Source organism: Malus domestica, chromosome 15 (assembly GCF_042453785.1).
Source record: "Malus domestica chromosome 15, GDT2T_hap1".
Taxonomy (NCBI): domain Eukaryota; kingdom Viridiplantae; phylum Streptophyta; class Magnoliopsida; order Rosales; family Rosaceae; genus Malus; species Malus domestica.
In genome coordinates, this window is record NC_091675.1 from 3,044,913 (window position 1) to 3,058,984 (window position 14,072).

General features: G+C 37.9%; 1 protein-coding gene and 1 long non-coding RNA gene across 2 annotated transcripts; both read right to left on the minus strand.

Annotated features, from left to right (window-relative positions):
* Positions 1–7,344: 7,344 nt before the first annotated feature.
* Positions 7,345–7,782, minus strand: LOC139192028 (uncharacterized). Its single transcript, XR_011575797.1, has 2 exons — positions 7,688–7,782; positions 7,345–7,597 (listed from the first exon to the last, which is right to left on the minus strand). It is a non-coding gene; the product is annotated as an uncharacterized lncRNA (long non-coding RNA).
* Positions 7,783–8,642: 860 nt separating this feature from the next.
* On the minus strand, positions 8,643–9,564 carry LOC103442530 (protein GLUTAMINE DUMPER 5-like). The gene has a single exon (XM_008381333.4). The coding sequence runs from the start codon at positions 9,439–9,441 to the stop codon at positions 8,842–8,844; it is 600 nt and encodes a 199-aa protein (XP_008379555.1). The 5' UTR covers positions 9,442–9,564; the 3' UTR covers positions 8,643–8,841.
* Positions 9,565–14,072: the final 4,508 nt, after the last annotated feature.

The window sequence follows — 14,072 nt, forward strand, 5'->3', positions numbered from 1 at the left end:
AAAAAAAAAAAATCAAAGTTTAAGTCTTCAAAAAGTTCAAATTTAAAATAAACATTACACTTCAAATCTTCCACATCTAAAATAAACATAACAAAGTTCAAATTTTACAGAAATATTCCACTTAACTAAAATCATAAACTCATATAAACCTTCAAGATTTCATGTCTTCCACGCACTTCTTCTCTTCAACTCCTCAAGCTCAACGCTTAAGCGGCCTAGGAGGCAACATAGCAGATTAACACTGCAACCATTATCTCACTACGTGGTTAATCATCATATATATATAAGAGGAATGTTAACAATGCAACCCATTTAAGAAAAGGGGTAGCGTTTTTCGCACTGCATTTCCAGCTGTTTACACCTCAAAAATTAACATTTTATAATTTTTCGAACTCATAGAAGAGTGCAGAAATCACTGGCCTTCATTAAATTGTCACCCAAAAAAGATAACTTTTAATTAAGAATTGGGATTGGTAATAAGTTGCATTAGGATTAAACCTAATTTCCTAAACAGTAAACAGAGATTCAAACTCATTGAACTGCAAATTGAAAAGTTTTAGTAAAATTCTCAAAAATAAATAAATGAAAAGATTGAATTTTTTAAGAACTGGGTTTGATAATAAAGTTACATTTGGACTAAACCCAATTGCATAAACGGAGTGTCAGATTCATTGAACTACAAATTCAAAGTTTTTACTAAAATTTTCAGCAAAATTTTAAAAACATAAAATTTAAGAACTGGGTTTGGTAATTAATTTACATTTGGATTAAACCCAAATACCCAATGGCAAATACAGATTATCAGACTCGTTGAACTAAGAAAAATAATCAAAATTTAAGACCTGGGGTTTGCAAATTGTTTGTACCATACTTAGGGCCTCCGTATTTAGACCTCGTATAAATACTCGGGGGACTCAAGTGTAATTATGTAATAAATGAAGGGGCAAATATGTAATAAGTGAGGAGCCCTTAGTCTATAAAAGGGACTCCTCACCCTCACAATCCTCAGACCTCATTCTCCTCATTAGGGGAGGGCAAGTCTTAAGCTATGGGAAGAGAGCACATAGAAAATAGGCTAGAGAGCACACTGCCTCTAACCTTCTTGTATATTCGCCATTCAGAGTGAAACAATATCAACATCAGTGTGAACGTAGCCCAAACATTGGGGTGAACCACGATACATATTGTGTTCTTTACTTTCTTGCAGATTCACGGCTAGATTTACGTTGTCCCAAGACCTTCCGGTTTTGTGCATCAACATTTGGCGCCGTATGTGGGAAACGACACGAAAAGCTATGTCGGTTCTCTTTCATTTTTTCACCTCCGCCGTGAATCTGCAAAAACCCAAGATCCAAAGCCAAACCCAGAACACACACATACTGGCCGTGCCAACTGCCACCTCGCTTCCCTCTGAGCTCGCCACCCTAGGTCCGCTTCAAACACCACCCCTCATCCTCAACGAGGATCCAACGATAGCGGAGCGAGATCCATGTCACTTGCTCCCGCACCTGCACCTGCAAATCACGTGTAGTGGTACTACCTAGTTGGGTGTAGTTGTAAACCCAACAAGATATTCAGAAGAGTTCACCCATTGAGTTGGACCATCAACTGGTGCATTAGAAGGATCATCATGTACCTCCATGAAAACTTCATCCATTCCAACAACAACTGCTGTTCTTGCAATGCATGGTAGTAACTCACGAAGACCACCACTGGCAACACCTTCATCGTTCAACTTTCTCCCAGCAGGCTATTGCAAAATATGTGTGATGTCAGCAACGATAGAACAATTAACTTATATGATCCACTCCAAATTGCGGGGATCAACAATTAAATCATTATAGCCAACTAGTAAGGATATCTCCGTGATGAGGATGGTGAAACACCCTAACATCGTCGAGCTCTACGAGGTATTGGCAAGCAAGTCCAAGATCTATTTTGCTATGGATCTAGTCCGCGGTGGTGAGCTCTTCGCCAAAATCGCCAAGGGTCGGTTAAGGGAAGATGTAACCAGAGTCTACTTCCAGCAGCTCATCTCCGCCATAGATTTCTGCCACAACTGCGACGTCTACCATCGGGATCTGAAGCCGGAGAATCCCCTCCTCGATGAGGACGACAATTTGAAGGTCACCGATTTCAGACTCAGTGCTTTCATAGAGCACTTGAAGCAGAACGGGCTTCTTCACACCACATGCGACACGCAGGTGTACGTGGCCCCAGAGGTCATCGGGGGAAAAAAGGTACAATGGGGACAAGGTAGATCTCTGGTCTTGTGACGTCATCATCTACATGTTTCTCGTCGGGTTTTTTCCGTTTCAAGACGACAATCTCGTGGCCATGTACAAGAATCGAAGCTATGCGCCGTGCATTGCGTGAACACGGTGCTGCAGGGTCATTTCTTCTCTGAATTCGATTTGGCGGCGCTCGCCTCTGATCTCAATCAGAATGAGCGACAGATGATGCTTGTCGATGGTGGCTCACACGCCGGTGATTTCCTCTCCGAGGAGTCTCACAACGTCTCATTGGACGGCGATTTGAATATTCAGGAGAAAAGCACTGGGATTTGGCGCCGTTTTGTGCATCTCAAGTGTCAAGTCAGATATTATGCGGCTAATCGACGCCAAACAGAACATGGTTGGAGTGGTGAGTAAAAGTGAGGCTATTCGACTGGCTGACGAAACTGAACTCGATTTGGTAATATTATCTGCAGATGCCGATCCTCAAGTTCTCAGGATAATAGATTACAAGTATGTATTTTGTTGATGCATCACCGCCTTACCCGCCAAATCACTCAACACACCCACCAGATCTATTTCCGATGGATATCAAGTTCATTACAGCAGGAAAGCGGATGTGAGCTCAGAGCTTCAACAATGGCGGAGAAGGGTCGTGGCAATGGGAGAAAGGAGGAGGTCATTACCAGGGAGTACACCATCAACCTCACTAAACGCATTGCAGAGGACTACCATCAACCTCACTTAACATTTTCTGTTGATGCTAGTAGTCGACGATTATCCCCACCATTTTCCGACCGCGCCCAGTCATCACGACATGGGCATCACTAGTAGTCGACTAGTCTCACACATCATCGTCACCCGCAACCTCCTCAAACCGTTTTTGTGGGTGATGCCATCGGAAATGATGAGTCTGGATGGCTTTAGTCGACCACCCACATGGATTGCTTTTGTCGACCACCCACATGGAAAAGCTTTAGATGTGTTTGCTGTAAAGCAGGTATGCAAATATGCAAAGGAGATTGCTCTGAAAAATGGACCCATTATTCTTGAAATGGGCATTTACAGGGACTATGGTCACTTTATGTCTGATCACACGTGATGAGATTTCTGGCATAAGGTTGTATACAAGTGGGCAACCAGCAACGCAAAAAAAAAAAAAAAAAAAAAAAAAAAAAGGCACGTCCAATACTTCAAAATTATTCGACAGCCTGCCGCTATTATCACCAATCAAGTGATCAAAAGTACGTCCAGTACTCCAAAATTATTCGACAGCCTGCCGCTATTATCACCAACCGGGTGATCAAAAGTACATTCAGTACTCCAAAATTATTCGGCAGCCTGCCGCTATTATCACCAACCGGGTGATCAAAAGTACGCCCAGTACTCCAAAATTATTCGACAGCCTGCTGCTATTATCACCCACTAGGTGAACAAAAGTACGTTTAGTACTCCAAAATTATACATGAGCATCATTCATGTCAATCATACATAAACATTCATGAGCATCACACATGTCAATCATACATAAACATTCATGAGCATCACTCATGTCAATCATACATAAACATTCATGACCGTCATTCATGTCAACATTCATAAGCATCACTTATGTCAACATTCATGAGCATCACTCATGTCAATCAGCTTCGAAAGTTTCATTTACAGAGCTCCAGCTTCAAAGCTTCACCTTAAAAGCTTCACCTACAAAGCTTCAGTGCATGGTATACAAAAACGGCCTTCGAACAAACCGCCACTTCGGCCCATACATGAATTGAATTTGAAGTCTCCAGCCAACAGCCTCTATTGATTGAAGACTTGGGGGACTACTGTTTATACCATACTTAGGGCCTCCGTATTTAGATCTCGTATAAATACTCGGGGGACTCAAGTGTAATTATGTAATAAATGAAGGGGCAAATATGTAATAAGTGAGGAGCCCTTAGTCTATAAAAGGGACTCCTCACCCTCACAATCCTCAGGCCTCATTCTCCTTATTAGGGGAGGCCAAGTCTTAAGCCATGGGAAGAGAGCACACTGCCTTTAGCCTTTTTGTATATTCGCCATTCAGAGTGAAACAATATCAACATCAGTGTGGACGTAGTCCAAACATTGAGGTGAACCACGATACATATTGTGTTCTTTACTTTCTTGCATATTCACGGCCGGATTTACGTTGTCCCAAGACCTTCCGGTTTTGTGCATCAACACAAATAATTATCAGGCAAGTCCATTGGCTCGTGGTTGCAGATATTGATTTCACTGATGACGTCGCTAACAATGTAATCCATTCTCTCGAGCTTCATCTGCAAATAATAGTGGACCAACTCTTTTTCTGTGGGGTGGAATCGAAATCCCATAAACAATCACACTGAAAATGAGCACACATTCATGGATCTCATAACACTAATAAATCCAGAAAATCGGCAGATTAATAGAAAATGCAAAGTATGAAATGAATACCTCTTTAATCAGAACCAATTTCAATAGATAAATAGAACAGAAAATTAAACACAGAGAAATGAGAGTATGAGACTAACCTTTTACAGGCGAGACTCGAAACGACAAGAAGAAGCTCACGGCGAGATGAGAGACTGAAGACGAGGGCGAGGTGTGAGAGATTGAGAGTGAGAAGGGTCACGCCGTCGTGGGTCGCTTGGGATTTAAGATCGAGAGAGACAGACAGTGATTGAAGTTGAAGACCGAGAGAGAAAAAGATGAGGCTACCCTTTGCTGTCAAGACTCGAAAGGGCAAGAAAAAGCTAACGGCGAGATGAGAGACTGACGACGAGAGGGCGAGGTGTGAGAGATTGAGAGTGAGAAGGGTCGCGCCATTGTGGGTTGACTGAGAGATTGAGAGAGACATAGCGATTGAAGTTGAAGACCTAGCGAGAGAGAGGAGGCTCAGCTGCGCGAGAGGGTTACTGGGTTAGGGTTACACTGGAAGCAGGGAACGAGAAAGAGAAGACTATCAGTGGCTAGGGTTATAGGGTTTTGTTGATTTCTCAAAAAAATTAAAAAACTTCTCTAAAATCTTGGACATAAGGGTTCGAACCCATGCACTGCATCTTGAAAAGTTTCAAGAAACCAACTTGGCAACAGGTTATGTTTTGTTATGATTGTATACTAAACTATTTATAATATTGAAAAAATAATTATATATATATATATATCAGTTTGGTTTGGTTTCCGAACCTCAAAAACCGAAACCGAACTGGCCAGATTCGGTTCGGTTTGGTTTGACAATTTTGGTTCGGTTTTTTTCGGCCTCGGTCCGGTTCAGTTTTCGATTTTTTGAATCCACCCCTAGATAACACCATAATTAAATAGCCATCTTTATATGTAACAATCCCACTTTCTCCACTCAAACATGTTTCTTTTCTCTTTCTAATCCACTTTAAAGAGATTTTTAAGCACAATTAGGGCAGACTTTTTAAGGTCATAATCATGTAGCTCTGGCTGATGATGTAGTGAACTAAGAAATTCGATTTTAAAAAGCTGCAAATTGAATTTTGTCAGTGTTAATTAACAGAAAAGACACGAGGAGAGTTATACAGAGAGAGGTGGATGAAACATATTGCATGGCTGACACGAGGAAATAATAGAGAACTGGCAGTGTATAATTGGTAAGTGGTAGGATCATCACATGCGAGGTAAGTACGCTTCCTCTTCCCTCGTTTCTATGTTTTTCATCATTTTTCCCATAATTTATGAATATATAGGCTGCTATACTTCTGGTTGCAAGTTTACATATTTATTTTTTAACCTCGGTGCTGGTTTTTCTTCTGTTTTTACTGTTTACGGCTTCAAAAGTGGATTGTTTTTTATGGGTTAGTCAAGATTTAATTAAATATGGAAATTAGGGGGTAATCACTGGATTTGGTAGTGTGAGTTTTGAAGATTAATGTGAATTTAGTTGAAGGATTCTGCAACAACTGGGAAATGATTATTTCCTTTGGTACAGCTAGTGATAAAATTTGAACCCTTTAGTTTAAGGCCAGTTTGGAAATGCTTCTCATGAAAGCACTTTTGCCAAATGTTACTAGAAGCGCCTTTAGTTGGTTATCTAAACGCAGTTCCAAACAGATTCTTAAGCGCTTGTTTGGGAATGCTTCTATAGGAACCTGCTCATAAGCGCTTATACTAGAAGAGCTCGTATTATAAAAATGTTGAGTTTCTTCAAAAAGATAATATGAGTAAAAGCGTTTTTATGTTTTTCTGCCAAACGCAGTTAGAAGCGCTTTCAGAAGCAGTCCCATATGGCTTAATATTGACTGTTATTCGAACTTGCAGGGGGTAATGTTCAAATGAAACTGGGTTAGCAAAACTTGATGTTTGCTGTATCATTTATTCTTTCCAATTTTAATTCGTACCATCATATTCGTGCAGGCGCTCAATTCTTGCATTAGAGTGCGACCTTACGTAGCTTAGAGTTATTAGGGTTTCAAGTAGAGGTGTAGACAGGGAACAATGGCCGCCAACTCAATCATGGTGCGCCCTTACTCGAGCTCTGCCATCCTTACTTTCTCAACCAAGGAAAACTCTGTTGGTATTTAAGAGCCAGAGTATCAGATTGTTTGCACGATAGAGCAATTGGCAATGAAAACAGGAGCAATATGAGATTGGAATACGGTGGTGTGAGGAGATTCAGTCCTCGAGCTTCAAGCGTCCGAAATGCTGGCTCCATTGACTCCCCACTAATAGAATCCATGAAGAAAAAAGATCAAGGGGGAGCTAAATGCGGAATCCGTTACTGTAGAAATCGAAGATATGAACGGGGATGGCGGGCATGTGGTCATTGATGTCGTCTCCTCATCATTTGAGGGACAGTGGGCTGTAAATAGGCAGAGGATGGTGTACAAAGCCATATGGGCGGAGCTTCAGAACACAGTTCATGCAGTCAGAAGACTACCAAAACCCCGGATGAAGTTTCTGGTAAGAAGTGATGATAGCGTTTATTGGCGGAATTTAATTGTTGCATTTGTTAGCAAGTGGTGGATTGCTTTGGTGGATAAGGCTTTTACCTTAAATCAACTGCGTCCCGAGTTCAAATCATCCCCTCCCCTTAGTCTATTGCAAAACAATTGTTGGATTTGTTATAACAATTAAATTAGGCTACAAAGCCAAATATTATTGTCAACTGTTGTTATTATTCTTCGGATATAAGTGATACAAGAAGAGGGAGAATCGGCCACAGGAGCTCGAGTACCCTACTCTAAATCTTTGCAGCAACATGTATAGTAATCCATGCAACCACGATTGATGAAGCTTTGATTATAGTCGTCCATGCAGGCTATGACACATCTATATTTTGAGCATTTTTTTAACGGGGATCGGAGCATTCGAGCAGTTTCGTTCCTCTCCTTCAAGTGCACATGATGACGAAACAATTTAGGAAATGCAAAAAGTAGAGAAAGAAACCGATATTAAGAAGAGATTAGATGTTAATATACCATTAGAGAAGAGCAAGATGAGCAATATCAGCAGAGGGAATAAACACCTGCGCTTCATCTGTCTTTGAGAGCAAATGCTATATTAAGCTTTCTTTCCTTTGTGGTAACACAAATTTGTGTGATTGGGCTAATTTATATATAGTGAAGTGAACAATTGAATAAAATATGACTCATTTAGAAGTGTTTACAAAATAATTGTAACGCCTTTAATTATAACTGCACAAAACAAAAGAGTACGCGAAAAACACCGAAAATGGAGAACAAACAATCCTTGAGAAAATGATACGGACTCATGATAAAACTCGCGCGCATTTAATGCGGGGACGCGGCTTCGCGTGGCGTCGCACAGCGGACAACTCAAAGATTCGTGCCTACACGTTGCTTTCCAGTGGACCAAACCCAATCAAAATTATACACGTGTATGTCTCTCAGCTTTCTCGTGCCCCAATCTGAAATTTCCGGGCATTGAGTTGGGAGTTGGGAGATGTCCCAAATTTCTAAAAATAATCTTACTGGAACGTCATTCTCGTACTTTTAATTATTTATAAAATGTTATATATATATATATATATATATATATTATCTCTAATACAGTGTCTCCAATTAAAAAATTATTCCGTGACACCACAACATTTTATACCAATCTCATTCCCATAATGTTTTTGAGTTAGTGGTATTCAAGGAGAAGATTTACATAATAATATGATTCTGACTGGTAGCTAATTTTGTTTTTTGTTCCTAATTTTGCTTCATTAGCGTTCATGATATTTAAACGTAAAACCTCCATCAAGATGGAACTCAGTATCGTTAGAATTTCTTGTGCTCCAAATCCAAGCTTTTCCTATGTTTAGAAAATGCGTGGGGAGAAAGGCAAAGAAAGATAAATTATCCTTCTTAATTAGTGCAATACGGCTCTATTTAACAATTAAGCTGGAAAGATAAGAACAAAAATCTCTAACGTCAACTGCAACTAATTAATTCTGCTTTAATGTCAAATCTCATCAAAACTAATAAATCTCATACAAAATTTGCATTTTCCGGATCAAAACATAGAAATACCCCAAACCCCACCAGAAAAATAACAGAGCACTCTGTTTTTCTTCCTCTCTCAAGAAATATATGCCAAAACTGAAACAGAGCAAGCTGAGTTAAGCTCACTGGTTTTCATGTTGTACTTGTCCTTCTTGTAATCGCCTCTGCTGAGTCTCCGATTCATCGTCTTGGTTCCGAATATTTTCGGGTTCTTCGGGATCATGGGACCCTATTTCTTCTGTCACTTTCTCGGAGCTCTCCTCCTTATTTACTTCTTCGCTCATCCCCTGTTCGTCGGCATGATCGTCAGCGCCGCCGAAAGAAGCAGCTTTCGAGCACACGGAAACCGGCGTGGCCAAGAAAGTTGGGTTCTCATTCCCCGCCATAATAACCAAAATCTTCTCCTCGAACACCTTCACTGATTTATTCGACCCGTCGCCTTTCTCGTCGCCGCCGCCGCTCTCTAGGTCTCGCTCGCCTCCCTCTCTGTCCTCCAACCGGCTCGAAAGCTTCCAGTAAGAGCAGGCAAGGATCAACAGAGCAAAAGCAATCAGACCCAACATCCCCGCCAGGCCTCCGAATAGGTAGGGCACCGGAGAGTGCCACGGCGAGTGCTGCTGCTGCTGCTGCCGCCCCATGGTTGTTGCAGTTGGCGGCAGGGATGATTCCAGTGGGGATTTTGCCACCGGAGTTGCAGTAGAGAAAGCAATTACGGTTCTCATATTTATGTTTAAATTTTAATATATATTTTTTTTAATTGGATTTTTGGAAATTTGGAAGGTTTTTGAGTCGATGAAAAGAAGGTGAGGAAATTTGAGCTGAAGAAAATGGAGGTGGTGGGTTATGGTATTTATAGCAGGGGAAAAGTGATTGTCTCTCTGCTTTTTTTTTTTTTTTTTTTAACTGTTTCACGGATTTGGCCCTGTTTTTCTGTTGTGTGCACTTCACGGTTGGAACATGCTGATGGAGAGCATTAAGGGGTTTGGGGGCTATAAAAAACACGAACCGATGATTCTTGGGGCCCAAGTTATGAATTTATATTCGGTGGTACTATCGATATATCTATTTTTATCTTTTACATAATTTTTTTAAATTTTAGTCATCAGATCGAATTAATTGAAGAAGATCAGTGGACAAAAATTAACAAAGGTGTGAAAGATAAATAGAGATGTATGAATAGCACTATCGTGTATATTATGATAATTATATTTAAATTCGTTAGATTGCGAGCCTAAGACTAAGCTACCGATCAAGATAAAATATATCATGATGTGTGATTCAAATTCGTTATCTAAAATTGAATGCATTCGTGTAACCACAAGAGTCTAACAATGAAACGTTAACATTAGATGACACTTTCAAACCTTTTATTTATTTGGAAGTTTCAACTGTAAAAATGTTATCAAGTTATCATCCTTGTAAGGCTATATAATTTCCCATTTAAGTGTTACACCTTCTTCAAATTTAGAAGAAAACAACGTATAGAAGTGCTCCAATTAATATACTAAAAGAAGGAATATAATAGGTGGTGCCTATTGCTGAAGCAATAAACTTTTCTTGGCCAATCAGCTTTATTTTATTTTTTTCTGGGTTCAATGTTGGCCCATGAGCTTGTTGGGCGATGATTATAATTTGGGTGTTTTTTTGTTTATCTTTTAATGTTTACTATCCTATTTATTACTTTTTGATGAATTTAATTTTAAGATTTAATTATGTCTATCTATTATATATATCTCAAAATTTAAATTCACCTAATAATAAAAAAAAAATAGTAAACAATACCACCGCTTAAAGGTAGTGAGCAAAACTATTTCCTTAAAATTTTCAATATTGCACTGAAGTGGATTATAGAATATCTAAATTTGAAGAGATGATGCGATTTGTTATTCTAACCCTCAACTAATAATGTGTACTCTTATTACTTTTTGAGATGTGATCAATATTGCACTGAAGTGGATTATAGAATATCTAAATTTTCAATTGTAAGAGAGTGGTACTTGAAGAACATGATTAACAACAGTAATTTGTACTCTTATTACTTTTTGAGATGTGGGATGATGAGGAATATAAATTATTATTCTGACCCTCAACTAATAATGTGTCTAGAAGGGAATGTTTTAGGTGGATGATGAAACTAAACATCTTTACTATTTCACATTAAATTTAAGGAATTGTTATTAGCATTTAAAAAAAATTTATTATACACTCCTGACAAATGTATTTTTCTTTTTAATTATAGAAAGTTTGGAATGCCAAATGAGATTTTAAGAGTGCTAATAACAATTTCTTAAATTTAATACAAAACAAAATATAACAAAATACGTTGTTTTAGCATAACAACTTATATAAAACAGATGTACGGTTACTGTGACATTTTATATCAATTTTATAATATTAGGTAGAAGTTTCTTTTACACATATCTTTATAGTTTAAACCGTTGACATAAGACGTCTTGATAACAGTGTATCCGTACATTGTTCTCCTACTCTAGGGTTTTGTTTCATGCTTGGGTCATATCTGAAGCCAGAGTAAAAACCCACTAAGTTAATTAGTCTTAAAGGGAGATTATGTGTATCGAATGAAAATGATATTACAACAGTCATTGGATTAGGATAGAAAAGAATAGGCAATTGGTGGGTAAAGTGGCAGCAAAACTTGCATCACTTGCTTAGAGCATTTTCAAATGAGATGTCAAATTTTAAACATAAAATTTAAATTTGATAGCATATGTGACATTTTGGCATCTTTTTAAATTTTATTGTCCACCCGACATGTCAAACTAAATTATTATTTTATTATATTATAAAATAAATGATTAAATTAATAAAAACTTAATAAAATGCATTTAATAATTATGAAATCCGGACCATTCACCATTTCTTTTTAACAAGAGGGGATCGTTCATTTACCTCAACTGAACAAAAGGGAAACGGGTCAACAACAACATTAATTGCAATTATGATTAAACCAATAAAAAACTTAATAAAAAGCATTAATAATTAATTTTGAAGTTGTTGTCAAATTTGACAGCAACTTTCTTGCTGTCAATCCATGTCATCGCCACATAGGATTTGACATTTTAGTTGGAGAACATTAGTGTGGTATTTTTTTACTGTTATATCTTATGTAGACATTTTGACATCTCTTTTAGAGATGATTCTAGTGATCTGATTGATGTTGTGTCCCAATTGATACCACCATAATTAAATAACCATATTTATATGTAGCAACCCCACTTTCTCCACTCAAACATGTTTCTTTTCTCTTTCTAATCTGCTTAAAAGAGATTTTTAAGCACAATTAGGGCAGACTTTGTAAAGTCATAATCATGTAGCACTGGCTGATGATGTAGTGAACTAAGAAATTCAATTTAAAAAAGCTGCAAATTGAATTTTGTCGGGGTTAATTAACAGAAAAGACACGAGGAGAGTTATAGAGAAAGAGGTGTATGAAACATATTGCATAGCTGACAAGAGGAAATAATAGAGAACTGGCAGTGTATAATAAGTTGGTAAGTGGTAGGATCATCACATGCTTTGTAGCTAAACAAAAGAAATGTTAATTGTAGCTTTGGAATGACTTAATAGGATCAATTATTTGATCAAGTACAGAGAATTAGCTAGCAAGTCAATCAACTCAGGTGGATAAAGATTGTGACTAGGGGGAGGAGGGGTCAGGGAACATTGGGAAAATATTTTGTGTGGGATTACGGCTTTTTTTGGTGCTTTGCCATTATAATATATCCCCCACCTTTGTACACACAGCCATCCTCTTTTTGCTTTGCTTGCCCACCACTTTATGCTTTGCTTGCCACCTTCTACGCCCAGCAGGTCCCATTGCCTCCGTCATTTGTCCCTTCGTTCTCCCACCCTATTTCTATCTGTATATGTATTTCAACACATTAGGAGTGTACAAAAAGGTCTCAAGTTCGAAAACCCTAGAAAAAACTAAATGAGGATGCTTTACGTATGTAAGACTAGTAATGATACGTAACGGTTGAATTTTCTATAGACGATAATCTAAATGTTTCTTTTGCTGTTACAGTACCTGGGTTCATCATCATATACGGTGAGGGATCAAAGATGAGTAACATGACTTCATTATTTATTTGGTTCGTTGTAGGAAGGCATGCATGCTGAGTTGATGTTTGTAACCAGCTAGCTGGCTAGGGTTTTAATTCTCATCTTTAAGCATCTTTCGTGACTCACGAGTCACGACAGATTTTCAATTTGACCGTCACATGTCACTATACTAATTGTGGGATATGTGTGCTAAAAAGTTAATAACTTAAAAAATAAAATTTCCCACAACTTCTATTAAAACACGTAATGTACCATATTCGTGCCTGTGTAATTTTCTTAATGGTTCATTTTACATATGAAAGTTGTCAATGGTGATGGATTCTTTATACACATTACACAGTTTAGACAAAAAGATATATTGCTACAAGTCAGACAAGTAGAAAAAGGAGAAATACCTTTGTGTAGTTTTTGGTTTATGAGAAATTAATCATAAATCTAATAATTTTGTGGCTGCTTTAGACATTGTGTCACACAGACGTTTAAACTCTGATATTATAATTCTTTAAAATAAAAAAAATTATGTAAGTTTCATAATATTTAGAAATAAAAAAGTATAAAGTGCATGATTTAATGGCAATTTTTACGAAGGAAAATGAGGAATGCGTTGCAAGCAAACTTAATGTGGAATTCAACTTTATTCTCTCCTAGTTTTCTGACATTTGGTACCCAAATTTTTGCTTAAACATGAACTTTATACCAACGTTTTTTGTTTTAGTCACGCTTAAGTATTTTAACAATATTCTCTCTCCTTTTTCTGCTGTGTCATGGATTCCATGTTCTACATTGTACTTTAATTTCATGCATAAAGGCCTAAACGCAATTAGTAAATTGTAATTACCCTTTAAACACGATTTAAAACCAATTTTACTTCATCACGTTATATATTCCCTTTCTGTCACTCAAAGCCACTTAGAAAGTTGAAATTCTTCTCTGCAGAGTTAACTTTGGTATCACCTTTCTTTTCACAAAACTCAAACAGATAATTAAGGAGATGTCCATTCAACTTTTGTACTTAATCTTCCTTTTTAACCACTAAATTCGTTGTTTTCATTAGTACCTAGAAGATTATTACCGGACAGGACACATCTATTCATGGAAAAGCCTCTACAGACTTGCAGTGTATATATGGTTCAGATTGACATCACAAACTCTGAGTGGAGCACCAATTAGGGTTTCTGCCCCGCCACTTTATGATAAAAGTAATTAATTGGTAAGTGATGGTAAGGGATTGCCCGAACGATGTGAAATATATTAGTATTATAGTCAAAAT